General features: G+C 36.8%; 1 protein-coding gene and 1 long non-coding RNA gene across 3 annotated transcripts in view; both read right to left on the bottom strand.

Moving 5' to 3' along the window:
• Positions 1–26,820, bottom strand: part of mmel1 (membrane metallo-endopeptidase-like 1) — a 64,085-nt gene extending 37,265 nt beyond the window's left edge. For both annotated transcript variants that reach the window (XR_012387354.1, XM_017358367.4), the window contains exons 1-12: positions 26,653–26,820; positions 21,224–21,388; positions 18,162–18,191; positions 14,989–15,051; positions 12,481–12,642; positions 12,261–12,341; positions 8,111–8,206; positions 5,995–6,113; positions 3,449–3,514; positions 2,216–2,350; positions 2,025–2,114; positions 318–454 (exon numbers count right to left, since the gene is read on the bottom strand). Coding sequence is in view for 1 of the 2 variants with exons in the window: in XM_017358367.4 (XP_017213856.1) it covers positions 318–454; positions 2,025–2,114; positions 2,216–2,350; positions 3,449–3,514; positions 5,995–6,113; positions 8,111–8,206; positions 12,261–12,341; positions 12,481–12,642; positions 14,989–15,051; positions 18,162–18,191; positions 21,224–21,380 (1,136 nt within the window). In the remaining variant the exon portion in view is untranslated. The remainder of the gene's footprint in view (positions 1–317; positions 455–2,024; positions 2,115–2,215; positions 2,351–3,448; positions 3,515–5,994; positions 6,114–8,110; positions 8,207–12,260; positions 12,342–12,480; positions 12,643–14,988; positions 15,052–18,161; positions 18,192–21,223; positions 21,389–26,652) is intronic.
• The window catches only part of LOC141376672 (uncharacterized), a 289,423-nt gene that overhangs the window by 145,337 nt on the left and 116,451 nt on the right, over positions 1–27,635 (bottom strand). The gene's annotated exons all lie outside the window — the stretch shown is intronic.

Here is a 27,635-nt window from a genome sequence, read left to right as displayed (position 1 = left end):
CTTTGATTATGTCAACAATGTTTTAAAATATGCTCAAAATTATACAATCAAAGATTTTAAAATGAGCTAAAAAGTTTGTTCACAGTCAGATATTATAATATCCACTTTAATTTACAGCTCTGTGCTTTCTCAGTGCATGAACTAACATCTCATTTAATCTCTTCTTTTAGAAATTTCAGCAGAGGCACCAATGACAACGCTGATAAAAAAAAGTGGAACACAACAAAGACTCAAAGAGCTATTTATTTATTCATTTATTTTTAAGGCATATTTATTTCTTCTGGATGGTCATAATTGAGATAGCAGTGAAGAATTACCTGTGGCTGTGTTTGGACAGGACCTCGCTGAGCTTCTCCAGGTAAGGGGAGCAGTAAATAACAATGGGCTCATCTGATTGCACTGAAATGGACACGCTGGACATGATACCCTGGATGTAGCGCGTCCAGTTAAAGCCCTGAAAATGAATGAAGAAACACAAAAGATGCATGTGTGTGTGTAAAAAAACCTTATGTTCAGAGTCTGTGACTGTAATAATTAGTTCGGAGGTCAACATGTTTGTGCAAAAATAATTTAAAAATAATTTTTAAAAATAATTATTCATCCTTAAACCCCATATCTAGCTGTTTATCTTTTGCAAATTTCTTATACCACACTAAAGAATGAATTTATAAATGGTTTAGTTAAATATAAAAAAAAAAAAGTAATTTATAGTACGGGCAGCACTGTGGCGCAGTGGGTAGCACAATCGCTTCACAGCATGAAGGTCACTGGTTCGAGCCCCGGGTGAGTCAGTTGGCATTTCTGTGTGGAGTTTGCATGTTCTCTCCGTTTTCGCATGGGTTTCCTCCGGATGCTCCGGTTTCCCCCTCAGTTCAAAGGTGAATTGTGTAGGCTAAAATTGTCTGTAGTGTATGTGTGTGAATGAGTGTATATGGATGTTTCCCAGTGATGAGTTGCAGCTGGAAGGGCATCTACTGCGTAAAAACCATATCCTGGATAAGTTGGCGGTTCATTTCACAATAGCGACCCCAGATTAATAAAGGGACTAAGCAGGAAAGAAAATGAATGAATGACCTAAGATAGACAATACAAGTGCAAGAAATTGTGCTAAGGACATATTTACAGTTGATGAAAACAAGTAGTGCAACGTTATTCGTGGTACATTCACAAGTAAACAATGTTTTCCTTATTCAGTCCAGTAAATTGTGTTTTCTACAGGTGGTTTGTTAAGCCCACTCACCTGTGTGAGGCACACTCAGAAATGCACAATGTTTTACAGAGATATGGAGTGACTTTAAAGGCCCGTTCACACGGGGTCGCTTTTTGCTCACGTTGTCCTTTGACATGAAACGCCTTGTGACTAAATAAAGGGCGCCAATGTGATTGTGCACACCAACGCGCAAAACAGGCGTTAAAGCGCTATTTTAAAGAAACTCAAGCTCGTTTTTTTTTTTTTTTTTTTTTTTTTTTTTGACGAGCCGCATCAAAACCTTCTCCACCAATCAGATTAGCACTTCTGTTCACGTGCACGGAGCTGCTAATGTTACAGTAAACAGCACTTGGAGGTGCTCAAGGGAAAACTTTCGATGCGAGCGCACACTGAAGAAGATGCCCAGATGCAATATGAACATGGAGCTGCTTATTGCACTTAAAGTTGTGTTTCACCATCTAAAGTCAAGGAGGGATTTTGCATACTCTTCTGCTGGACGCCAGTGAAATTCGCTTGGGTTTAAATGCGGAAAAACATCTCGAAAAACGTTAGCGATACACGCAAATGAAAAGCGTTCCTGTGTGTACGAGCCTTAAGAATGTGCCTATGGAGAGAAGAGTGTATTTTCTACAGGTGGTTTGTCAAGACCACTCACCTGTGTGAGGCACATTCAGAAATGCACAATGTTTTATAGCAATATAGAATGATTGTAAGAATGTATCTGGTGCAAGTGTCTGGAAAATGTGTGTGTTTACTGTGGTATGATTCAAAAACTATAGTTTTTACAATAGAATTTTTGAATCTGCAGACTCACATTGAGGTTGAACGTTTGCTGCGCTTCTCTCAGCGTCATCTTGTTGTAGAGCACAGTGATGTCATTGCGTTCTTCTGCTGGTGAGGTAGCCTGTTGAAGCATTTGTGATTTGACGTTCACATTATACTCATTTTCCACATTGTTCACAGATGCTTTTGCCTGTGTTAATATTTAGCATTTGAGGAGCTCACGTTAGCGATGTCTGTCTCCAGCTCCAGGACTTGAGACATGTCCTCCAACACACGCTCTTCATCTTGGGTCAAATTTCTGTCTTCCCTTGCAATCCTCGCCATTGAAACCATGAACTCCAGGTAGGCCTCGCGTACCTGCCCACAAACACACACACACACACACGTTTGTTTTTGTGAATTGTGGGGACATTTGTGGGTTTTTCATTGTATTCTATTGCCCTATATACATAAACACAACCCTCACAGGAAACTGCACTGTAAACAATATCTGTCAATGAACACTTTCCGTATTGTGTGATTCACAAGTGTTTTCCGTTTATTTACAGTCGTGAATTGCATTATGGGATGTTGATCTCTGCTCTGTTGACTTTTGGTGTTGAAAATTCAACTCTACAGTTTAACAAAGTGACTTTTATTGACATTTTAGTAGTTTGAAATAATTTAATGTATAAAAAATGATATGTAGAGAGAAATAAGTTTGTAAAATAACAGAAAATGTACTGGCAGTTTATTACAAGGTTTATGTAGCGTATACAACACCAAGCCAGACGATATATTACTTTAAAGGGCACCTATGATGAAAATCTGTTTGAACAGATACTTGTGTAGCATAATGGACCACAGTCATATTAGACTGATATAAACCCAACAAGTGTCTTTTTTAAAATTTCCCAGTATCCCATTTATTTTGAGGCCCACCACAATGTGACGTGGGAGTGTGGTTTTCCCCACCCACCAAATTGATTAACAGGTGGCATGTTTCTATAATAACAACATATAAACACATGTCCACAGAACATTTTTTTTTGCAAATAAACTGAGATTAAAATATCTGCTCCAACTCTCTGTGATTTTTTTAAAAGTTTAAAAAGTTTTTAAAACAACCTGCTTGTAATAAAGACAATAAAACTGATGTATGTAACCACGGGGAGTGACACATACAGCTGAGGTAAGATCAACAATGCAGGTTTATTCGTTGTCAGGCAAGCAAAGGTCAGCACAGGTGCAAACAGATATGTACAGGCAAATCCAGAATCGTAGTCACCATATTCACCATCTTCTTGTAATAACTGTGTAATACCCATTTCCTTTATACACATACGTGTACTGATGTGTCATAAAAACACGCACACGCACACACACACACACACAAATAGGGAGAGTTACTGATTTGTGTAATTTTAACAGCATTACAAAAAGAGAGAATCCTTCATACAAAATAACACAATGTACCTTTTTGTAATTCCCATCGCTGAGGTAATAATCTCTTGAAGGCATTCCTAAAGCTGGCTGGTCGACCTGTGCAATCAGAAGGAGAGAGTCGCAATGAAAAAAAACAGTCTTCTGTTTGTTTCTGAATCACTGTATTGGGGCTCGGCATGCCTGAGATCGTCTAATGGTGCTGTAATCAAACTTACTGTTTTATTAGCTCACGCTCCAAATGGCATTTTAATCAGGGTGTATTATGTAAAATAAATTGCAATTACCCACTGTGTATTTTAAAAGGTGATGTGGCGTTGAATCACCAATCAGACTGGGTTTGATTGCAAGTATTGAGGTGAAGGCAGTAGAATGCTGCCCTAATGCTAAATAGAGAGATATAGATGAATGCATTGATTATTTTTTTTGTACAAGCTTAATTTCTCTGCAGCAACATGGTGGCTTTGTTGTTAGCACTGTCACCTCACAGCGTGAAGGTCGCTGGTTTAAGTCCCAGCTGGGTCAGTTGGCATTTCTAGAGTTTGCATGTTATCCCTCTTGGTGTGGGTTTCCTCCGGGTGCTCCTGTTTTCCCCACAGTTCAAACACAAGTGCTATAGGTAAATTGGGTAAACTAAGTTGTCCATAGTGTATGTGAATAAGTGTGTATAGGTGTTTCCTAGTACTTGGCTGCAGCTGGAAGGGCATCCACTGCGTTAAAACATATCCCGGAATAGTTGTCAGTTCATTCCGCTGTAGTGACGCCTGATAAATAAGGGACTAAGTCGAAAGAAAATGAACGAATAAATTAAATTTTACTGCTTATTTTTTATGTTTAAGAAAATGTATCATTTCTGATAAACATTTTCTAATGTTTTTTAAATGTATTTGTGATGCTGAATCACGAAAGCAGTCTTATCTCGCATAGTTATATGTTTAGGGATAGCCAAAAAATACCTAATGGGTCAAAGTTAGACAATTTTTAGTTTATGCTAGTAATCTTTATATTAGGTAATGATCATTTTCATTGAATATAATGATTATTGATTTCTGTAAATCTATTAAACGTATATTTTATTAGTAATATGGATTAATATGGAAAAAAAATGTCATTTATTCGACTTTAAAAGTGATTTTCTCCAGATTTTCCATACTTTCAAATTGTTTTATATTGTATGTCGTACAGTTGTTGTAACTAAATATTGTCCTTTTGTAACAAACCTAATGGAAAGATTATTTATTTAGGTTTCTGATTATGTTTAAATCCCAATTTCCAATAAATTGGCACTTATAACACCTGATGGTGCAAGCTGCAAGTTGTGTATGGCGAAATTTGTTGTTATTTTCAGACCAGCACAACCCTAATTCTTTTGCACCACATTGTTTAAATAGTAAATCCATTTGCGCCACTTTGTGGACTCGTGGGCATGCAGGTCTAAAAGGGAGGTGTGTTAAGGCGCATTGTTGGCGCATTGCTATTTTGATGAACGGATATAGACCGCGCCATTGACCATCTAAAAGCTGGTTTAAAGTCCAGCACAGAGCGTGTTAGTTATGCGCCTATGCAGGTCCAAATGCTTAATACACACAGGATGCACAGTAATACACAAATATCTTTCTCAAATATCATTTATTCATGACAATTTGCATTTGTATAATGTTATTATTATTAGCAGTATCATTTATTATATGCATATTTATATTTGTTTTAATAAAAACAAGTTTAGATTTGTCCACCTGTGGGGTTTTGGAGACGTCTGCATCACCATATGGGGCATAACAGGACATGTGTTTGGATATAGCAGTTTTCTGACCACACTTTTCTATTATTGTTCTTTTAGTCATTTTGCAATGAACAAATGAAATTAAACAAATTAATTTAAATATGTATGCTAATGGATGTTTCCTTATGCACAAAAGTAAAGAAGTAAAGTAAAGAGCAAAAGTAAAACAAAGAGAAGGTAAAGTGGCCGGATGGAGGAGGCTCATTCTTTATTCTTGCCCTAAATACTTTTGAAGTCAGAATTATTAGCCCCCCTTTGAATTTTTTTTTTTTTGTTGTTTTTTCACAGTATGTCTGATAATATTTTCTCTTCTGGAGAAAGTCTTATTTGCATTATTTTGACTAGAATAAAAGCAGTTTTAAATTTTTTTTATGAACCATTTTAAGGTCAAAATTATTAGCCCCTTTAAGCGAATTTATTTTTTTTGACTGTCTACAGAAAAAAACATAGTTATACAATAACTTGCCTAATTACTCAATGCTGCCTAGTTAACCTAATTAACCTAGTTAAGCCTTTAAATGTCACTTTAAGCTGTTTAGAAGTGTCTTGAAAAATATCTAGTCAAATATTATTTACTGTCATCATGACAAAGATCAAATAAATCAGTTATTAGAAATTAGTTATTAAAACTATTATGATTACAAATGTGCTGAAAAAAAATTGTCTTCTCTCCGTTAAACAGAAATTGGGGAAAAATATAAAAAGGGGGGCTAATAATTTTGACTAGCTATGTTTGCAGCATAAATGACAGTATAAACTCTAACCTACAATAACAAAAGTCATATCGTTATCTTACATGGATGATGTAGCGGCTGGAGTCGCGGTCATCTGGCCACACGAACATCTCCAGCACAGCCTTCTTATTATAGCGACCGTTCAGAACAGCCAGCGTGTCCTCAAGGCTCCACGTCTGCTCTGTAACATCAATCCCATAACATTTTAGTCCATGTTTGTTTGCTTTAAGGCAGTCTAAATGCTACATTGTACAATTATAGAAATATGCTTCCAAAACTTTACACTGATGGTTTTTAAAACATGAGTTATGTAAAAAAAGAAAGTATGAATGAGACTTTGTCATATTTTAGAAATATTGAAATCATATATGACCTGGGATAATGCCCTTTTTAGCTTTACAAAGCACATATTATGCTGTTTACAAGATGTAAAATGAGTTCCTAGAGTGTGTATGTGAAATTTAAGCTCAAAATACCCCACAAATGATGTTTGATACGTCTCCGGAGCTGACCCTTTAATCTTAATTATGCCATTTTGGTGACTGTCGCTTTAAATTCAAATAAGATTGTGGTCTTTTTTAAAAGAGGGTGGAGCTACAAATGCTCGTGTTTCTGCATAGTGGCAGACTTAAAAACCAGATTAACGTCCTATGCTAAAGAGGGAAAGATGGTCACTAGTAGGCGGGACTTTCCCCCTCTGATGACACGTATAAAGGGAGAACGTCAATCAAAGTGTTTCTGCATATCAAATGTGATTATAAAAAATATTATTAATCTAGTTTTACCATTAGAAGCTGGTTATATTTGTACAATATTGCCACACAACTGTATTACACCATTTATAAAAGGGATTTTTGTATAATAGGTCCCCATTAATCTGTTTTACTATTCTTATATGAAAGTCAGGGGCTGAGGTCAACTTTATTTCACCAGCATTCACTCTCTTTAACATTTCTGGCTTTAGTACTGACTCATACTTATTACAATTATGGTTCAGCCAAGCAGTTTTCCATTTCACAATCAAATTAATTCCAAATAGATAAAGTTTTCTCTCTGAATATTGAGTTTCACCTAAAAAAATGATGTTACAGAAATAAAACAGCTTGCCAATGTTTTTCTATTGACTTTAATACGCATTGCGGTACTAAATGAGCACCATGACCGGTTGATGTGTAATAAAACTGAATTGTAAATCTCAAAAGCTGACCCATGAAACTCAGTATACAAAAGACGTCCTGTTGTTCACAGTCAGATGGACGCAATTAAATAATGTATTAAACATGATCACAGGCTTATTTCCAAAACCAAACTAGTTATTTGTGTCAGATAGTATCAGACCCATAATAAATAATCAATCTTTTGCTTTGAAAATAGATAATTAATCTATTAAAGGACAGAGTGTCTCGGTTTGCATACATATTAAAAAAAATTATTAGTATCTTTGAACCAAAGAGAAAAAATATATAATAAGACTGATACTGTACAGATTTGTTCTAGCTAAAACTGCTAGTTTAGTTAAGTAAAATAAACACTTTTCATTTTGTGAACATTGTGAAAGACCACAATGTTTCACTTAATCGATGCTATAAAAGGAACCTTGTAAAAATGAAAATAGTCATATTAACTGTTACCCGGATGTTTATCATTGGTTGAAAAACACTAGCTGTGCATATAGCCCATTGCATTTAATTGTGTAAAATGTTTTGTTTTAGTTTGTGCTATACAAATTTATTGGATGGAAATCCTGCCCTCGATTAATTTGAGTTGAAATTGAGATTATTAGATTTGACAAATTTTGATTTGATCAGTTGATTGAACACAAATCAATTTAAAAAAAACCCCAAAAAACCCTTATAAATTGTGTCATTTTTAGCTCATTTTAAGTAAGTAGTTTAAACAAATAACAACCATAATTTTTCTAATGTATATCAACAAGCCCTATAGTGTGGGTTCACCCACTAGGTCAGTCTCTCGTCTGCTCGCCCTCCTCGACGCGCCTCTATCTGCTCTACACATGACAGATGAGCAGCACCACTGGACTTTTCCATCAGTCTCGCACCTTATCAACACGCAGAGACAGCACGGCTGGAGCCGCTGCATTTATCCCATTTAGATAAGGCCAAGATGCTGCCATTCTCAGTGCGAGTGAATTAGAGACGGCTGTGCTATCTCCTGTACCTGATGTGCCATTCCAGACCTCTGAAGCCACGGGCCAGTCGCCAATGCTGTCAATGAGCCGGAGTAGAGGCTGCGAGTCGCGCTGCTCGATCAGAACTGCAGGGGGAAGCAAAGAGACAACAATATTAGTGTGTTAGGTCATGTTCGTATGTACATGAGTATTTTTATTAACAGAGTTTTTCCTGCTTTCGTTTTATTTATTAAAACTCCATCCACATGACACAGCAAAAATGGACTGTGATTGCTGAGGTGCATGTTATGGGCACGCCGAACCAACAGGTGGCGATAATGACCCTTTTAAGATGGGCTCACACCAAATGGAGTATTTTCGCTAGTAAATTTAAATGCTAATGTGAGAACAGAGGCACATTAGCATTCCACGGTCGAACAATGTGGAATAAGCAATGTGTTTGTTGCGAATGTTCAAAATTTGCCTCATTCGCGTCTTCCACATTTGAAGTGAACCCAGCCATGTTGGTCAATTAGAAACAAAAAACAGATGTTGTTGTAAAAAGTTGTAGTCAGGGCAGGTGCGTCTATAGAGATGACCTAGGCAGCCGGCTAGGGCGGCAGAATAGAGAGGGCGGCATCCCCGACACTACCCTCACCTCTTGTGCCCTCAGCTATATCCATGCATAGGGCAGTGTCCGCGACACTACCCTCACCACCTGCGCCCTTAGTTATATCCGCGTCTAGGGTGGCAGAATATAGAGGGCGGCGTCTGCAACACTACCTTCACCACCCGCGCCCTCAGTTATATCCGTGACTAGGACGGCAGAATAGAGAGGGCGGCGTCCACGACATTACCCTCACCACCCGCGCCCTTAGTTATATCCGCATCTAGGTCGGCAGAATAGAGAGGGCGGCGTCTGCGACCCTACCCTCACCACCCGTGCCCTCAGTCATATCCACGTCTAGGACGGCAAAATAGAGAAGGCGGCGTCTGCGACACTATCCTCACCACCCGTGCCCTCAGTTATATCCGCGTCTTGGGCGGCAGAATAGAGAGGGCGGCGTCCTTGACATTACCCTCACCACCCGCTCCCTTAGTTATATCCGTGTCTAGGTCGGCAGAATAGAAAGGGCGGCGTCTGTTACACTACCCTCATCACCTGCACCCTCAGTTATATCCGTGTCTAAGACGGCAAAATAGAGAGGGCGGCGTCTGCGACACTATCCTCACCACCCGTGCCCTCAGTTATATCCGCGTTTAGGACGGCAAAATAGAGGGGGCGGCGTCCGCGAAACTACCCTTACTACCCGTGCCCTCAGTTATATCCGCGTCTAGGGCGGCAGAATAGAGAGGGCGGCGTCCGCAACAGCTCCCTCGACATCCCCCCCAACCCGAAATATAGCCCACAGTCAGTGCAAACCTTTCATAAGTGTCTTTAATCTTTAACAGTACGTGTAGCCTCTTGTTAGAAAGTAATTCGGTCATTCCCAGTTCATAATAGTCCAAAAGGTGATGATAATAATTAAACATGGCATTTTGTTTATGTTTTAGGTTGCAGACGCATCATTTGCTGCTGTTTTTTCTGGCTTCTCCTTCTTTTTTTTGGCTTCTTCCCGTTTTTTTTTTTTTTTTTTACTCTTGCGTTTGTCCCTTTCTGACAGGATCATCGCATATCAGAGCGCTTCAATGATCATGTGCAGGTTATCAATATGAGCTCAAAAAGTTCGTTATTTCAAATATAGATGCAATCGTGAGCTCTCTGGACAGAGTGAAGCAGCTCGCATTTTTAGACGGCCTCGTAAAACAACAGGGCACAGCAGATTTTGCTCTTCTTGGCTTTTTGGCTGGTCATCAACACGACGACAAGGTTTGTTTGAGCTTGTGTCATCCATGGCTCATTATTATATGTATATAATGCTATGATGTAATGTTTCAGCTGTGTATTTAAAACATGACGGTTCCTTTGTTTTCAATTTGGCTTGTTGCGTGAGCGAATGACGTATCTCTGTAAACCAATAGCATTCAGCTGCGCGTCTAGCTCTGCCTTTTGGTACCCTTGGTACCCTTTGCAAAAAGAAAAAAGTGGTAAGGTTCGGTTCAGTACGCCTTTTGACAGTGGAAACGGCCATAAAAGCATACCGTACCCTACCGTGCCACTCAGTGGAAACAGGCCAAAAGAGTCCCTCCACTATACTGGGGCATTAGGACCCACACAGAGTGCAGGTAGAGTTGCCCTTTCTGGCCTCATTAACACCACTTATCAAACATTAAACATTGTTAATGATGTAGTAGAATCCAAAATAAAGATTCAACACAAAACATATATGATTTTAGCTATAAAATAATATTAAGATATACAATTACTGCAAAGCCAGCGTGTCCTCAAGGCTCCACGTCTGCTCTGTAACATCAATCCCATAACATTTTAGTCCATGTTTGTTTGCTTTAAGGCAGTCTAAATGCTACACTGTACAATTATAAAAATATGCTTCCAAAACTTTACACTGATGGTTTTTAAAACATGAGTTGTGAAAGTATGAATGGGACTTTGTTTGTCATATTTTAGAAATATTGAAACCATATATGACCTGGGATAATGCCCTTTTTAGCTTTACAAAGCACATATTATGCTGTTTACAAGATGTAAAATGAGTTCCTAGAGTGTGTATGTGAAATTTAAGCTCAAAATACCCCACAAATGATGTTTGATGCGTCTCCGGAGCTGACCCTTTAATCTTAATTATGCCATTTTGGTGACTGTCGCTTTAAATTCAAATAAGATTGTGGTCTTTTTTAAAAGAGGGTGGAGCTACAAATGCCCATGTGTCTGCATAGTGGCAGACTTAAAAACCAGATGTAAAACCAGAACTGCAAAGTCATAAATAATGTTGTAAAAAGTCCATGGGGATATTTGTTAAACCATTTTATAGCAGGGGTCACCAGTCTCGGTCCTGGAGGGCTGATGTTTAGCTCCAACTTGCCTTAACACACCTGCCTGGGTGTTTCAAGTATACCTAGTAAGACCTTGATTAGCTCATTCAGGTGTGTTTGATTAGGGATTTGGATTAAAATCTGCAGAACACCGGCTCTCCAGGAACAAGTTTGGTGATCCCTGCTTTATAGGGTTGCAGGGTATTGAAGTTCTAAATAAAACTACATTTTTTTCTTTCTTCAACTTAAAAATGTTTAATTCACTTGACTCTTTTGTAAATAGCTATAAAAACCAGCATATACAAATTTGCACAAATGCAAAGTCATGAAAATTGTTGTAAAATCCTATAGTGTTTTTCATTCACTCATTGTTCCTTAATATGCAAGGCTCAAACTCGCTCATTTTGATGTGGTAATCGACAGACGTGCAACAACTTTAATCAAAAAGTAAACACAAAACAACAGCCTCCATCTAGAGCTCTTTCACGGGATTCGACACTTGTAAACACACGCTGCATCAGGCTCGCACGGCTCTCACCTCCGTCCACACTCGTCAGTGCTACCAAGCCGAGCTTGACATCACAGAGCTTGCGCTACCCATCGGTGCGATGTGTAGTTAAATTTTTTGAGAGTGTGGCCGATGGCCATGGCGAGGGCTATGCATCCACGCGTAGGCTGCACCGGAGCATACCTGTGCGCTTGATGCAGAATTATAAATCAGCCTTTAGTCACTTTATTCATCAGGGTCGCCACAGCGGAATGAACCACCAGCTTATTCAGCATATGTTTTACACAGCAGACGCCCTTCCAGCTGCAACCCAGTACCGGGAAACACCCATACACTCTCATCCACATGCATACACTATGGCCAATTTAGTTTATTCAAATCACCTACAGCACATGTGTTTGGACTGTGGGGGGAAACCGAAGCACCCAGAGGAAACCCACGCCAACACGGGGGGAACATGCAAACTCCACACAGAAATGCCAACTGACCCAGAACTAGAGACCTTCTTGCTGTAAGGCGAAAGTGTTAAACACTGAGCAACCGTGCCGCCCTGATGTTGTAAAACTCCACACAGTGTAATTTGTCATAATATTTTATGGCATTGCAGAGTATTGAAGTTGTAAATACATTTTAAAATAGCTCATTTAAATTTAAATGTTAAATTCACTTGACATTTTTTGTAATTATTGAAATTAATGAGCAACTTCAAAATGAAAAGATGTAGTCAGCCAAACAGAAAGTTCAAATCACAGACTCACTCTCGTTCATGCATGAGCTGTAGAGTGTTTTGGCTTTCTTGAAGGCCTCTCTGTCATCCTTATTTTCCATCTCCAGAACTCCTGTGAGACATCAGTCAGCAAGCAACAAGATAAAAAACCTTTAGCAGACTCCACATGAACCAACCCCCCCCCCCCCCCCCCCCCCCCCCCCCCCCCCCCCCAAAAAAAAAAGCTGATGTTGAAGTAGACACAAACCGACCCTTGAGCACAATCTCCAGCTCGTCTCGGAGGATGTTGAAGACGCTGTGGAGTGAGCTGGTTTCAGGAATGACGTGCCGCTCGATCCAGCCTCCACAGGCGTACTGATAAAAGTTCTGGCACGGGTCCACACTGGGGTCCATGTTCTGGAGCAGACGAGCCGCTGGATCAGTGGAATAAAAAACAACAAGTGAGCCAAAAAACTCAAGTTGACATTAAGTGTTTTCCATTAATATCGACACTCTGGTAAATTTAAAGGGGACCTAGCGTATAAAAATCACTTCAATACACACGGCTGTCAGTAAAGGACCGCACACACACATACAAGCACACACACATCGCGAAATGCAGAAGTTTTTTTTCTTTCCATTTGGCGTGCGTTATTAAATTCTATAATACTCTCACCAGTCCTTACTACTTATTTGCATCTAATACCCCAGTTTGTCACGGCGGCATGAATGAAATCTTCATGAGTTAAAGTGAAACTGCTGAACTGTAGTTAAGGTCAGGCATCCTGCTGATTTGATTCAGAAGGGCACTTTTTCGTCAGACGGCTCAACGGTCAGGTATACATCCATGCTAAACTATCAAGGTAAAAGTCATCATAGCTTGCGTAGAATAGACCCAGCTCCCAACCCAACTTCGAGAATAGATTAACGGCGATATTTTTTTTTATCACGCGATAAGAGTGACTATCAGTGTGTTTGGACAAGATATAAACCCGGCCCATACTTGTCAACCCTCCCGTTTTTCCAGGATTCTCCCGTATTTTACAGTTCTATTCCGCTATCATCTCGTAAAGGTATTTTCCCGTATTTCTCCCGTATTTTTAGTCTTTCTCTGAACAGCCGAGCCTCCCTATACGCAATCCATACCGCCGAACCACCAGGGGTCGCCCCTTGCTCTAAAACGCGAGCCTTCTGTGCTTTCGCTTTGTTTAAGTATGAAAACACTTATAAATAAACATTAAAAACGCCATGATTCCCTTTCCTTTTGATTACAAGTGCCGTCACCCATCCTATACAATCCTCAAAACAGTCATCTAATGGTCAGACTGTCAGCTGACGCGCTCCATAGTGATAAACAGATGCTGTTTCCCAAACGAATTCTGTACACGGGATTAGAAGCGGAGAGAAAGTCTGGCTTTTGGGTGCGTGTTTAAACGGACATACACACATTATTATTATATTAAGATGTCGATCTTGGTGTTTTTTTTCCCAAACACAACTAATTTCGTCTTAAATGACCATAAAAGTAAGGAAAGCAGTCGAATGCTTTCAGTATAATGTTAGATGTGTGCATTTTTAAATTGACACCTCTTATTTAATGTAATAAAAAAAATCTTAATAAATGAGAGATTCATTCGTTGCTCTTTAATCAGAATGTGTAAGTAATACAGTGGAGAAATGGCTAATGAGATAGCTTGATTCTATTTCATTATAATAGCTATTAATTTTAAAAGCTGAACTGTTTGCTAATGTATTTGCTGCTAATGTATATATTTATTTTTATTTTGTTAATAATAATTTTAAACCATTTTACTGACAATTTAGCTGTTTATTTACAATGAAACAGCTCCAAATGAACATATTTAGTTATTTGGGGATTTTTTTAAGAGGGGTGTGGGGGTGAGGGGTGACCCCTTATTATGGTGGGCATATCCCTTATTTTCACATCCAACACAATCTCACAGCAATTCGTAACTTTTTCATTTAGTGGCTAATTCGTATGAATTCGTACGATCTAATTCGTACAATTTAGTACGATTTGCTTATCCCCCAATGACGGTTGGGGTTAGGGGTGGGGTCAGGTGCCACGCCTCCTTTTTAAAATTGTACCATTTCGTACGACTGAACTCGTACGAATTCGTACGAATTAGCCACTAAAATGGCAAAACTTAAAATACTTACGTTTTCTTGTGAGATCAGGCTGTCACATCCCAATGTTGACAGGTATGAGCCGGCCTCTTCCAGGCTGATTCATAATAACACTTCCATGTTTCTGAAAATTGTTCTTAATTGTTTTTTTTAGTTTTTAACAACATTTTTAGTTGTTGCTCCTTTCTTATAGTAGCTAGGGTTGCACAATATATCAAATAAGTATTGTTATTCTCATAATATACACAAAATATATCTGTGTATTCATGTGCCAAGATAAAAAATATTGTAGGTGGTCCAATACCAGTGTTTGCATGCATAGACTGTTAATGCAAGTTGCTACATTTCTTTTCATATTTTGATCAAATTTTTAATTTTTAACAGCCTTCTTTGCTAATGTTTATACTTTACTCAAAAAAAAATGTCTTGTTTAACTACTAATTTAAAATGAGTTGAATCAATTCTATTCACAAGTTTTTTGAGGGACAACTGAATCGATTGATGTTCAATCCACTTAAATTTGTAAACAAATATTGAGTTAACTTAATTGAGGTGTGTTGGGACAAAATAAAGCATTTTTACAAGGCAGAAATCCCAAAAATAGTAATAAAGTGACTTTATGAGTATCTTACCGGCAGTGACACACTGTGGGGTTGTACAGACATTGCTGTCGGCGTCTGATCGATATTTCAGCCCTGTTGTGATGTGGCGAGATAAACAACATGAGTGAGTTCAAACGCAACATAATGCACTTAAATAACACACATGCAGACTAATGTCGTATAGTGAGAGATTATATGGCAGGCATTTTTAACATATAATCCACACTTAAACTCTAAATGATTCGCCCTTCTGTGAGTTTTTTTCTCCTTCAAATATTTTCCAAATGGTGTTTAACAGAGCAAGGAAATTTTCACAGTATTTCCGATAATATTTTTTATTCTGGAGAAAGTCCTATTTGTTTTATTCGGCTAGAATAAAAGCAGTTTTTAATATTTTTAAACCGTTTTAAGGTCAATATTATTAGCCAAGCAGTATTTTTCCTAATTGTCAGAACAAACCACTGTTATTCAATGACTTGCCTCATTACCCAAACTTTAACCGAATTAACCTAGTTAAGCCTTTAAATGTCACTTTAAGCTGAATACTAGTATCTTGAAAAACATCTAGTAAAATATTATTTACTCTCATCATGGCAAAGATAAAAGAAATCAGCTATTAGAAATAAATTATTAAAATTATTATGATTAGAAATGCGTTGAAACAATCTTTCTGTTAAAAAGAAAATAATTAAATTATTCTGATTAAAAGATTTCAATTTTATGAATAACAAATAGTCTCGACGTAATAATAATGTATTATAGTATCTAATGAAAATGCTTTAATATCCAATGACTCAAGTTCAAGTGTTACCAGTATTTAATAAATGAGTACTAATACCTAAAGAAAATCAAAAAAAATATATATAGCAGATACTAGTACAGTTTATAGATTTAATGCTAAAACAGCCTGCCATACTGATTCCGTTACACTAGTATTACATAATGCATTCCCTGCCTTGGGTCCTACGCTGTTTCAGCCTCGCTGTAAACTCAGCACCATGGGAGGTAGGACATTCTCTTACCGTGTACCCAAACTTTGGAATGCTTTTCCCACAAACATTAGGAATGCTGGTTCCTTGGACTATTTTAGGAAGCTACTTAAAACTCATCGTTTTAGGACTGTTTTTAATTTGTGATATCTCTTTTATTCTCACCGGGGTTTTTTTTTTTTACTGTATTCTTTATTGTTTTACTATGCTTTGTTGTTTTCTACTATCTTGTAAGCGCTTTGGGTCTTAGAAAAGCGAGTTAGAAATAACATTTATTATTAATAATATTATTACATAATGTATCCTGTACTTTCTGCAATAATATTGTACAGTAAATGGAGTTCTTATATAGGATAATCGGACAAAACTCTGCACAAAATGTAATATTTATGATCAACATATTATAACATACAGTATTATAAATATCGCACTGAATAAATAGCTAAGAAAACATATATATATATATATATATATATATATATATATATATATATATATATATATATATATATATATATATATATATATATATATATATAATAGGTCTGTCTGGTTCTTCAATCTGATTGGCTGATAGCGATGTGATATTTTGCTAGTAACATCACACAAACGCCTCTTCACACTTCACCTTTGTGTATTACTCCCCCCATTTACAGTCAGGAACAAGCAGAGAGACACTACAGTTTGACAAATATTACTGCTATTAGACAACATAATGTACTTTTGAGGCTTTTTTAGTCGAGAATGTAGCTGTTTAGAATGCAACTATGCAGTTTATTTATAAAAAATAGTGCCTATTTTAAAATATTTACAATTTCTGAGGGAGCTCGTCGGCGGCCATGAGGCTGCCATGGTGTAGTATACCAAAGACGGTTGACGTTTTCTATCCACAAGATGGCGACAGAACCGGATACTAAGCCCTTACGCTTAGAAGATTATAACAGTCTGATTTCTGACTACAGCTGATCAAATTATTATTAAACTGATAAGCATACCTGCAACAATCCCGTTTTTCCTGAGAGTATACCGTATTTCAGACCCGTTTTTTATTTCTTCTAGACAACTTCCGTAATTTAGATAATTCCCTATTGGTACAGTCTGTAAACACCCCCGGGTCGCCAACTTTGGTACAGTACCCGATCGCAACGGCCGCCCAAAACCCGCTGCATTTTATCCCAGTTCTCAATAGTGTTATTCAGAGACCTCACCCCCGAACACCCCCCACTCTCCTGGATTTTCAGAGACATGTTGGCAGGTATGCTGGTAACTGATATCCTTTGTCGATCTCTCTCTTTTGTATGTTGTAGTGCTCTATTTATACCGATTTGCTCACATATCAGGAATGTGTGTTGTGTTGGCAGAAAGAAAGAAGTAAAGTCTGCATGTGTTTAGCGTTTTTCCTTATCGCAAACACAACAGCAGTCTGGTAGTGATTGCGTTGATTTTTCCGGGGTGAATTATTGTGATATCTCGATTGCAACAGAAATAATGTAGACTGTAACACTGTAAGAAGATATCTCTGTAGACGGATGGCATTTCATGTCACGTTCAGCCTTATAATCCTAAAGTGTGAGCAAAATCAGCTGTTTTGTCATCACTTTTGACATTACACTATAGAGAGTCATTCAAACACTAGCTCTAAAGTGACGTTGGTGAATTAGTAACGGCTTCTGCTGTTCTGACGTCAGCTGCAGATGTAAATGAACTGCGGAAGAAAGTAGTTCCTAATAAAAACGGGTTTTTTGGACACTCCGTGTTTGATTTTCTTTTTTATATACACCATTGTGCCGTCGAACTGTTGTATAACCACAATATCACACGAGTAGCAGTGTGATATGGCTGTATATCAGCACTGGTGGAACGCTCGCCTTGCGGCCTTGTGCTAATGCTTGCCTCCCATCAGGGCTGATATACAGCAATATCGCACTGCTACTTGTGTGATATTGCTCATATAGCACACATATATATATAACACGATATGGATATTAAATATTAAAACCTGCCAAACTACACTAAAGTTCACATTAATGATCTACTTGACAGCATACAGTAGTTTTGGATTTTAATTTAGGTTAAAATACATAAAACTAATATTATTGGAGGTTTGGCATGCTAATAGTACACAGTGTGTGCATCTATACTAAATATACGCACTAATACTGTACAGAATACACAAAATGGAGTGATTGCGCATGATTTAACAGCATACTGTACCTTTTGAAGAATCGTTTATGTTAAAACGCTCTGAAATATAAAAGGAAAATAGAATATAATCAGATATGTGTCAGAAGTATTTGATACATAAGAAGATGCTTTTGGATTACAGTAAATTCATAATTGGTTGTGCAGATTTATATCATTACATAACAATGTGTGGCCTGTATAACCTGTAAGCTCTGAAAGAATTCATTAACAAAAAATTATTTAAGATAAGTGGTTGCAAACAATTTATATATACTGAATTTAAACAAACAAATTAAATTTAGTAATGTTAAACTTAATTTGTTTAACTTCAGAACATAAATTGTTCGCAACCACTTACCTTAAAAAAATTGTCAATCCAAATATATATTTGTGTATATACAAATTATATACACAAATATTTCAGTGTCTAAATACAAAATATCTAAAGTAATGCACTACCTGACAAAAGTCTTGTTGCCTAAGTTAAGAAACAACAAATCTAAGTTTTAGAAACAACAAATAATAACTTGACTTAAGAACATGAGTGGAGAACATGTGTCTGATTCCAGCGACGCTCCAGGGACAGATGAGTCTTCGCTGAGGCCATCTTCCAGCCTCCACCACGGCGACTGAAGCTCTGCACAAGACTTTTGGCCAGCGGAGAAATTAAAATGGTCGTGCCCAACTGAGTCTGGTTCTCTCAAGGTTTTTTTTCTTCACTAACATCAGGTGAAGTTTTTTTTCCTCTCCGCTGTCGCCACTGGCTCGCATGGTTCAGGCTTGGTAGAGCAACGCATCGATGAATTTGCTCTTCAGTGTTTGAACTCTCAGTAATGATTAAATCACACTGAACTGAGCTAAACTGAACTGAACTGAACTTAAACACTAAAACCTGAACCACACTGTTACAGTTACTATGACTATTTATGTGAAGCTGCTTTGACACAATCTACATTGTAAAAGCGCTATACAAATAAAGCTGAATCGAATTGAATTGACTTCTAGTTGAAGTTAAGTGGCTTATATGAAGGGCTTCATTTTATCCCCTGGCTGACCAAAAAAAATGGACAAATTTGTAATTCGTCTTCCACAAAAACAACCGAGTCTCTCTGATTCGCCTTCAGCAGCTAATAGTAATGACCCAAGCATATTGTACCCAGGTGAGGAAGCTCCAAACAATTTGGAGCACGGCGCCAGAAATACTGGAAACACGAAATGCATTTTTTGTCATCCTTACTGCAAACGTATATGTGAAGGGGGGCCTTACAATATTTTCCAGAGGAAAAGGGGGTCTCAGGCAAAAAAAATGTTGGGAACCACTGCTCTAGATTACGCTTATTTTAGAAAAATAAACTATGATCAAGCCTTGATTTTTAGTTATTTAATTAGGACAGGAAGGTCTGACTTTGCTTAGACAATAGTCTAGTCACTTAACAAAAATAATGCCCAGTATAGAATATAAAGTCCTGCTGCAGTGGAGACAGAATGAATATTCTGGGTATGGAGGACTGCATCCATACATCTCTGCAATGACTCAAATCACTGATTAAAAAGTCATCTGGAATGACAAAGAAAGCGTTCTTGCAGGACTCCCAGAGTTCATCAAGATTCTTTGGGTTCATCTTCAATGCCTCCTCCATCTTACCCCAGACATGCTCAGTAATGTCTGGTAACTGGGCTGGCCAATCCTGCAGCACCTTGACCTTCTTTGCTTTCAGGAACTTTGATGTGGAGGCTGAAGTATGAGAATTTGCCCTCTCCTGTGGTTAGCAATGTAATGGGCAGCACAAATGTCTTGATACCTCAGGCTGTTGATGTTGCAGATCTCTTGCACGCACCCAATCTGAATTAAACCCCAAACCATGGTTTATTCTTCACGAAACTTGACTGATATCTGTGAGAATCTTGGGTCCATGCTGAGTCCAGTGGGTCTTCTGCAGTATATGTGATGATTGGGATGCAGTACAACAGATGATTCATCTGATCAACCCAGGCTTATTCTAAAAACATAGTCCAGTGGACGTTTCTGGAGACCACGAAATACATCCCGGGAGGAACGTACTTTTGCAGTTTTTGCGAATCCACAAGAGGTCACTTTGTGAGCTTTTTTGTATCTCAAATGTCTCTCGCGAGTGCCGTTTGCGCCAGCGCTGTTCTCATGTAAAACCACCAGAGGCTGCTGCCGAATGACCTACTGAAAGATTGACTGGGCGACTGGCCAATCGACTGAACCACCCTCCACCTTCCCTAAACCCAACCAGATTTACCGTTTGATCCGCCCACCCGCTTACTTCCCTAAACCAAACCAACAATTTACAAAAGCCGTCCTGAAAAAGAAAAGCCCTCGTCTGGTTTTTACCACGTTTTCAGATTTTACCACATTCTTACCCTGTTGTTCGCTCGCTCGTTTCTTTTTTTGGATTCTGTTTTTGTCTTGCCTGATTTCTGCAACTGCGCTTCCCCGGACTTGAACCTGGTCGTCATCGTGGTCAGCTCCTCTTTGCATCTCAAGTCCGCCGATGTACAACACGAGCTAACTGGACAAACTGGTTGCAGCTGGAAAGCCCTCCAAACAGAGGTAAGCGGTCAGCCGGTAAGCACAAAAAAGAACGGCATCATACCGCCCCGTAGCGTTCGCTTAAAAAATTAAATGCAGCCATACGTACCTCCGGCTACATGATTCGCGATCTCAAGAAACGTTAACGGGGTATAAGCCTGCGTTGGAAAAATCCACCTTCTGCCACTTTTCCAAATGATCAACTAGAAGTCAAGTTATTATTTGTTCCTCTTACAACTGGGATTGACAAGACTTTTATTAGGTAGTGTGCTTAAATATTCAAATAATATTTAAATATAAAAATATGACTTTAAATATCTAAAATACATATTTAAAACATTAAACCAATAAATATTGTGTTATTAACTAATAATCAAGTTAGGTTCTGCAAAAGAAAGGTCGCCCGGAGCTGTTCTATGAATGCTTGCTTTTTTCTCGGTATTCTGCAGAGATCATGAGCATGTTTTGTGTTGTTTGAAGGGTCTTGAACAGCACTTGAGTAAAACTGCTCTGATTTGCAGCTGAAATTTCTCACCTCTCAGCGCTGAAGTGTAGAGCACTATGAGTCCAGCCAGTGCACAGCTCATCAGAAGCACAATCACAGACAGTCCGATTTCCACTACAGTCCAGCGATGCTTTCTCGGTTTGGTGCTTTTCTCCATGATATCCATTTGGCTCTCTGATTTTCCCATTCTTGGAGCTATAAAACAGAGCATTGGAGTGTTTGGTGGTGCGCGCGATATTGAGCCACAGGTGGAGCATCACAGCCGCCTGTTCGTGACCTTTTCCTCCATAAAACATCAATTTTTAACGTGGAGCTACTAAATAAAACACAATCTCAAAGGAGTGCTTTCTCAGAGAAGACCGCACTTTTTAATGAGTGATTTATTTTTTGCATTTATCAGATACAATTATTAAGATTCAAATAATTGTGGTTAGTATTTTTAAATTATTGAGATTATTTTTTTATAAGATTAAAATAATTCTAACTATTTAAAGAAGACTGCACTAGCAAAGAGAAACGGTGTTTTATTCATTTATTCATTTATTCTCTGTTTGTGCTTTTAGTGCAGAATTTTTCTAAATGAATGTGAATAAACAGGATGATCCATTTAAATGTTATATTTAGATGAGCTTTGAACCACGAGTTCAATACAAAAATAAATGTGGGTGGAGCTTAATGTAATAGATCGTTTGATTGGATTGGGTGAAAATGGGCGTCTATTTATTCATTCAGCCATCCATCCATCTAAATATCCATCCATCCATCCATCATCCACTCATCCATCCAACCTTTCATCCATCCATCTATCTGTTCATCCATTCTTCCTTTCAACTAAATATCCATTTAACCATCCTTCCTTCCATCATCCATTCATCCATCCATCCATTTAACCATCTGTCTATCTATTCATCCATTCATCTAAATATCCGTCCATTTATCTAATTATCCATGCATCCATCCCTCCATCCATCCGTTCATCAATCCATCCATCCATATATCCATCTATCTATTCATCCATTTGTTCATTTAAATAAATATCCATCCATCATCTATCCATCTATATATCTATTCATCTATCCATCTAAATATTCATCCATCCTTTTATCCATCCATCTAAATATCTATCCACCCATCCATCCATCCATATAACCACCTATCTGTCCATTTATCTATCCGTTCATCTAAATATCCATTCATTCATCCACACATCATCTATCCATCTATCTATAAATTCATCCATCCATCTAAATATCCAGCCATGCTTCCATCTATCCATCTATCTATCTATTCATCCATCCATTCATCTAAACATCCATTCTTCCATCCATCTATCATCTATCCATATATCTATATATTTATTCATCCATCCAATCCTTCCATCCATCCATCTATCTATTCATCCATCCGTTCATCTAAAAATCCACCCATCCATCTATTCATCCATCTAAATATTTATGCATCTATCCTTCTATCTATCTATCTATCTATCTATCTATCTATCTATCTATCTATCTATCTATCTATCTATCTATCTATCTATCTATCTATCTATCTATCTATCTATCTATCTATCTATCTGTCTGTCTGTCTGTCTGTCTGTCTGTCTCTCTGTCTGTCTGTCTGTCTCTCTGTCTGTCTGTCTGTCTGTCTGTCTGTCTGTCTGTCTATTCATCCATCTATCCATCCATTCATCCAACCATCCATCTAAATATTCATCCATCCATCCATCCATTCATCCATCTAAATATCCATCCCTCTATCCATCCATTTATCTATCTATTCATCCATCCATCCATCCATCTATCTCTCCATCCATCCATTCATCCATCTAAATATCCATCCCTCCATCCATCCATTTATCTATCTATTCATCCATCCATCCATCTATCTCTCCATCCATCCATTCATCCATCTAAATATCCATCCCTCCATCCATCCATTTATCTATCTATTCATCCATCCATCCATCTATCTCTCCATCCATCCATCCATCAATCTAAATATATCCATCTATTTTTATTGTTTTATCCTCCTACCTGTAATGTGAATTGTTACCAATATTGTGATATTGTGTATTAATAAAATAAACTGGGCAATTTGAATGAATATTTATGTAAAGACACAAGGCAACTAAAACACAAGGCAGTTAATGAACAGAGGCTCATCAGAGAGTTAATGCAGTTGATCTGAATAGTGTGTATCGTCAGAGTTAATGCACTCAGAGCTTTATTCTCCTTTCATTTTTAATAGCGGTGAGACCAAACGAGAGTAAAACATTCTTCAGGTGTCTCGTCATCATAAAATGCTTTTCATTTGTAAAATCCTGACATGTTTTTTTTTTTTTTCTGCCTCAACGTCAGCACTTTTTCTGTGTCTTGGAAGCTGGAAAGTGCTGATAAATATTTCCTGCAAAAATTTTAATTTCCTGACTCATTTGATGTCTGAAGGCAAAACAATAATCACAGAAAGCAGCCTCATCTAGGAATGAGTTGCTTTTATCTTTTTTTTTTTTTTTGTGCGTTAGTTTTAAAGCTGTCAGCTAGTATGCAGAGGGAAAAATTATATGAATGGAAAATCAAATGCTTTTGGATTCCAATAATTCATATAGATAAATCCACACTTCTGTACCATAGACATGCACCATAATCAAAAAAAAATTTCTATATACTTATGTAATGAAACACTCGTGCATATAGTATATTATAATATATATGTACGTGTTGTGTAGTATATTTTATCCTATATATCATGTACCTATACAGTTGTATCTGAATCATATATATACATATAGATATATATAGTGATATATACTATATATATACTATATACTATATATATATATATGATTCAGAAATATATTTCTGTTTAATGGAGGGAAGATTGTTTTAGCACATTTCTAAGCATAATAGTTTTAAAAACCTATTTCTAATGACTGATTTATTTTATCTTTGCCATGATGACAGTAAATAATATTTTACTTGATATTTTTTAAGACACTTCTATACAACTCAAAGTGACATTTAAAGGCTTAACTAGGTTAATAAGGTGAACTAGGCAGGTTAGGGTAATTAGGCAAGTTATTGTATATTGATGGCTGTACACTATCAAAAAAAAGTTAGCTTAAAGGGGCTAATAAGTTTGTCCAAAAAATGTTTTTTTTAAATTAATAAATGCTTTTATTCTAGCCAAAATAAAACAAATAAGACTTTCTGCAGAAGAAAAAATATTATCAGACATTCTGTGAAAATTTCATTGCTCTGTTAAACATCATTTGGGAAATATTAAAAAAAAAATAAAAATCAAAAGGGGGCTAATAACTCTGAATTCAACTGTATATATATTTTTTTCTTTTGGAGAAAATCTTATTTGTTTTATTTCGGTTAGAATAAAAGCTGTTTTTAATTATTAATTTTATTATTAATATTATTAGGCCCTTTAAGCTATTTATTTTTTCGATAGTCTACAGAACAAACCATCGTTATACAGTATCTTGCCTAATTACCCTAACCTGCCTAGTTAATTAACCTAATTAACCTAGTTAAGCCTTTAAACGTGACTTTAAGCTGTATAGAAGTGTCTTGAAGAATATCTGGTCAAACATTATTTACTGTCATCATGGCAAAGATAAAATAAATCAGGTATTAGAGATGAGTTATTAAAATTATTATGTTTAGAAATGTGTTGAAAAAAATCTTCTCTCCGTTAAACAGAAATTGGGGAAAAAAATAAACAGGGGCGAATAATTATGATTGTATATATATAGAGATAGTGCTCAGCATATATAAGTACACCCCTCACAAATCTCTCTTTTAAATTCCTATTTTTAATAGGAAGATGTACAATATTATATTTGTGCATATACATTAGGCTATAAATTCCTTAGGTCAGTACTGAAGCCAAATCTGGAGCTTATCTAACTAAATAACTTAGGATAACGGTCCAAAAAGTAGTAAAGCCAAATTTATATGTTATAGATAAATATTAAATACAAATTCATTTTTTTTTAAAAAAGAGAAAAAAAAACAAGAGAAGCAAAAAAAAGAAAAAAAGTGTTGAAATTTTGCAGCTTGTAATTATTTTTTTTGCAATATTTTGCTTTAATTTAATTGTATTGTCTTTCAATTTCTAAATATGTTTGGTGACTAAAATATTTGTCTGATTAATTGTCATCTTATAATTATAAGGTTCTATCTGACATTTTTGTCAAAATTGAGTTGTTGACATATTCTTATTAAATGACAACTTATTTACATTATACATTATACATTTACATTTTTATAAGTTGTTTACATTATAAGATAAAAAAAACAATACTACCTACATGTTGTTTGCTATATAGAATCCAAAAGCTTTGAAGCTCAATATCTCAAAATCATTCAGAACCCAGACAAAACCTTATAAATCCAAGGTGACGAAATATATCTGTTTAATAAATCAGTTTTGCTTAAATGCACCAAAACACATTGCCTATATTCACTGAGAAACGGATCAAAATATTCATTTACAAAATGGAGAGTACTCAATTATGCTGAGCACAGTATATACCGTTGAAGTCAGAATTATTAGCCCCCCTCGTATATTGTCATCCCCATTTTCTGTTTAACACATTTTTAAACATGATAGTTTTAATAAATTATTTTGATTTCTTTCATCTTTGTCATGATGACAGTAAATAATATTTGACTAGATATTTTTCAAGATACTAGTATTCATCTTATAGTGACATTTAAAGGCTTAACTAGGTTACCAGATAAGTCATTGTATAACAGTGGTTTGTTCTGTAGACAATCAACAATTAAATTGCTTAAGGGGGCTAATAATATTGACCTTAAAATAGAGTTTAAAAAAATTGAAAACTGCTTTTATTCTAGAAAAAATAAAACAAATAAGACTTTTTCCAGAAGAAAAAATATTAAAGGAAATACTGTGAACAAAACTGTTAAACATCATTAGAAAAATATTTGTAAAAGAAATAAAGGGCGAATAATTCAGACTTCAGCTGCATATATATTGCAAATAAACACAAATACACGCTTTTCTGCAGGTCATAGGTCAATTGTAGTCTTCAACATGCACATATTTAATCTCAATTAAAATTACATATTACAAATGACACGTTTAATAAAGCCAAACTATTGCCTTTTAAAGTAGTTTAAAATCAAACATCGCATGACATCCAGTACACTCCAGAACCACAGATCAATATATAAGTACACTTCATTTCCCTGTATGCATTTCTTATTCCTTAAACCTTTAGCTCTAAAGCCTTTAGTTCAACCAATTTATTACTCTAAACAATCAATAGATGACTTAATGCAAAAATCAATGGAGATGGATTCATTTAAAAGTGCCTCGCATGCAGCACGTACTCTAAGTTCTCCTGTAAACTACTGCAAACTATTCAGTTCCATCTCAGCACAGATTACCCTCACGCTGTAGTATATGTAAAGCTGGCGTACCTCTCTAATGATGGAGTCCTGGTTGGCCCTTTTAGGATGCCTTTCAATTTCCCAAACACCCCTCCTGAGTTTGCACCCAGAGCTGGTGTGTGGTGAAATGAATCAGCGTCCGGACAGCTGGATGTGGAGAGGCTCTGTCTGTCTGCTCAGATGTTCCTCTGACTGAGTGACTGAGAGAGAGAGAGAGAGAGAGAGGGAGGGAGGGAGGGATGTAAAAGAGGAGGGGCGATCGAGTTATTTGTGCCTGATGCTGCTGGTTTAGAGGAGAAATTAAGAGGGGGCTTTCAAAGGAGAGCTTGATTTATGCTATCAGTAAGATAAAATATAAAATGAGAACAACTGGAATTGATATCTTCAGTCAGCAAATGGGCTGAATGATTATTATATACATTTTCATATCATTATGTAATACATAGTGCACACACATAAGCACACACATGTATAAACGCACATACACTTGTATATCTATCTTTATGGGGACTTTCTATAGTGTATATTTTTTTCACACACACACACAATCGCACACATAAACACACCTACATACACGCACACACACATACAGATAAACACACACACATATAAACACACATACACTTGTACATCTATCCTTATGGGGACTTTCCATAGTGCATATTTTTCATATACACACATTATAGACACACTTTTATATCTTTCTATAGTGTATATTTTCTCACACACACATACAATCGCACACATAAACACATACACACACACATATAAACACACACACTTGTATATTTATCTTTATAGGGACTTTCCGTAGTGCATATTTTTTCCCACACACACACACACACACACACACACACACACACACACACACACACACACAAAATCACACACATAAACATATAACCATATAAACACACACACACACACACACAATTGGACACATACAATCGCACACATAAACACACACACACACACAGATAAACACACTATCACACATATAAACACATACACAT

This window comes from Danio rerio, chromosome 11 (assembly GCF_049306965.1).
Source record: "Danio rerio strain Tuebingen ecotype United States chromosome 11, GRCz12tu, whole genome shotgun sequence".
Lineage (NCBI taxonomy): Eukaryota > Metazoa > Chordata > Actinopteri > Cypriniformes > Danionidae > Danio > Danio rerio.
This window is presented reverse-complemented; position numbering and strand designations above follow the sequence as displayed.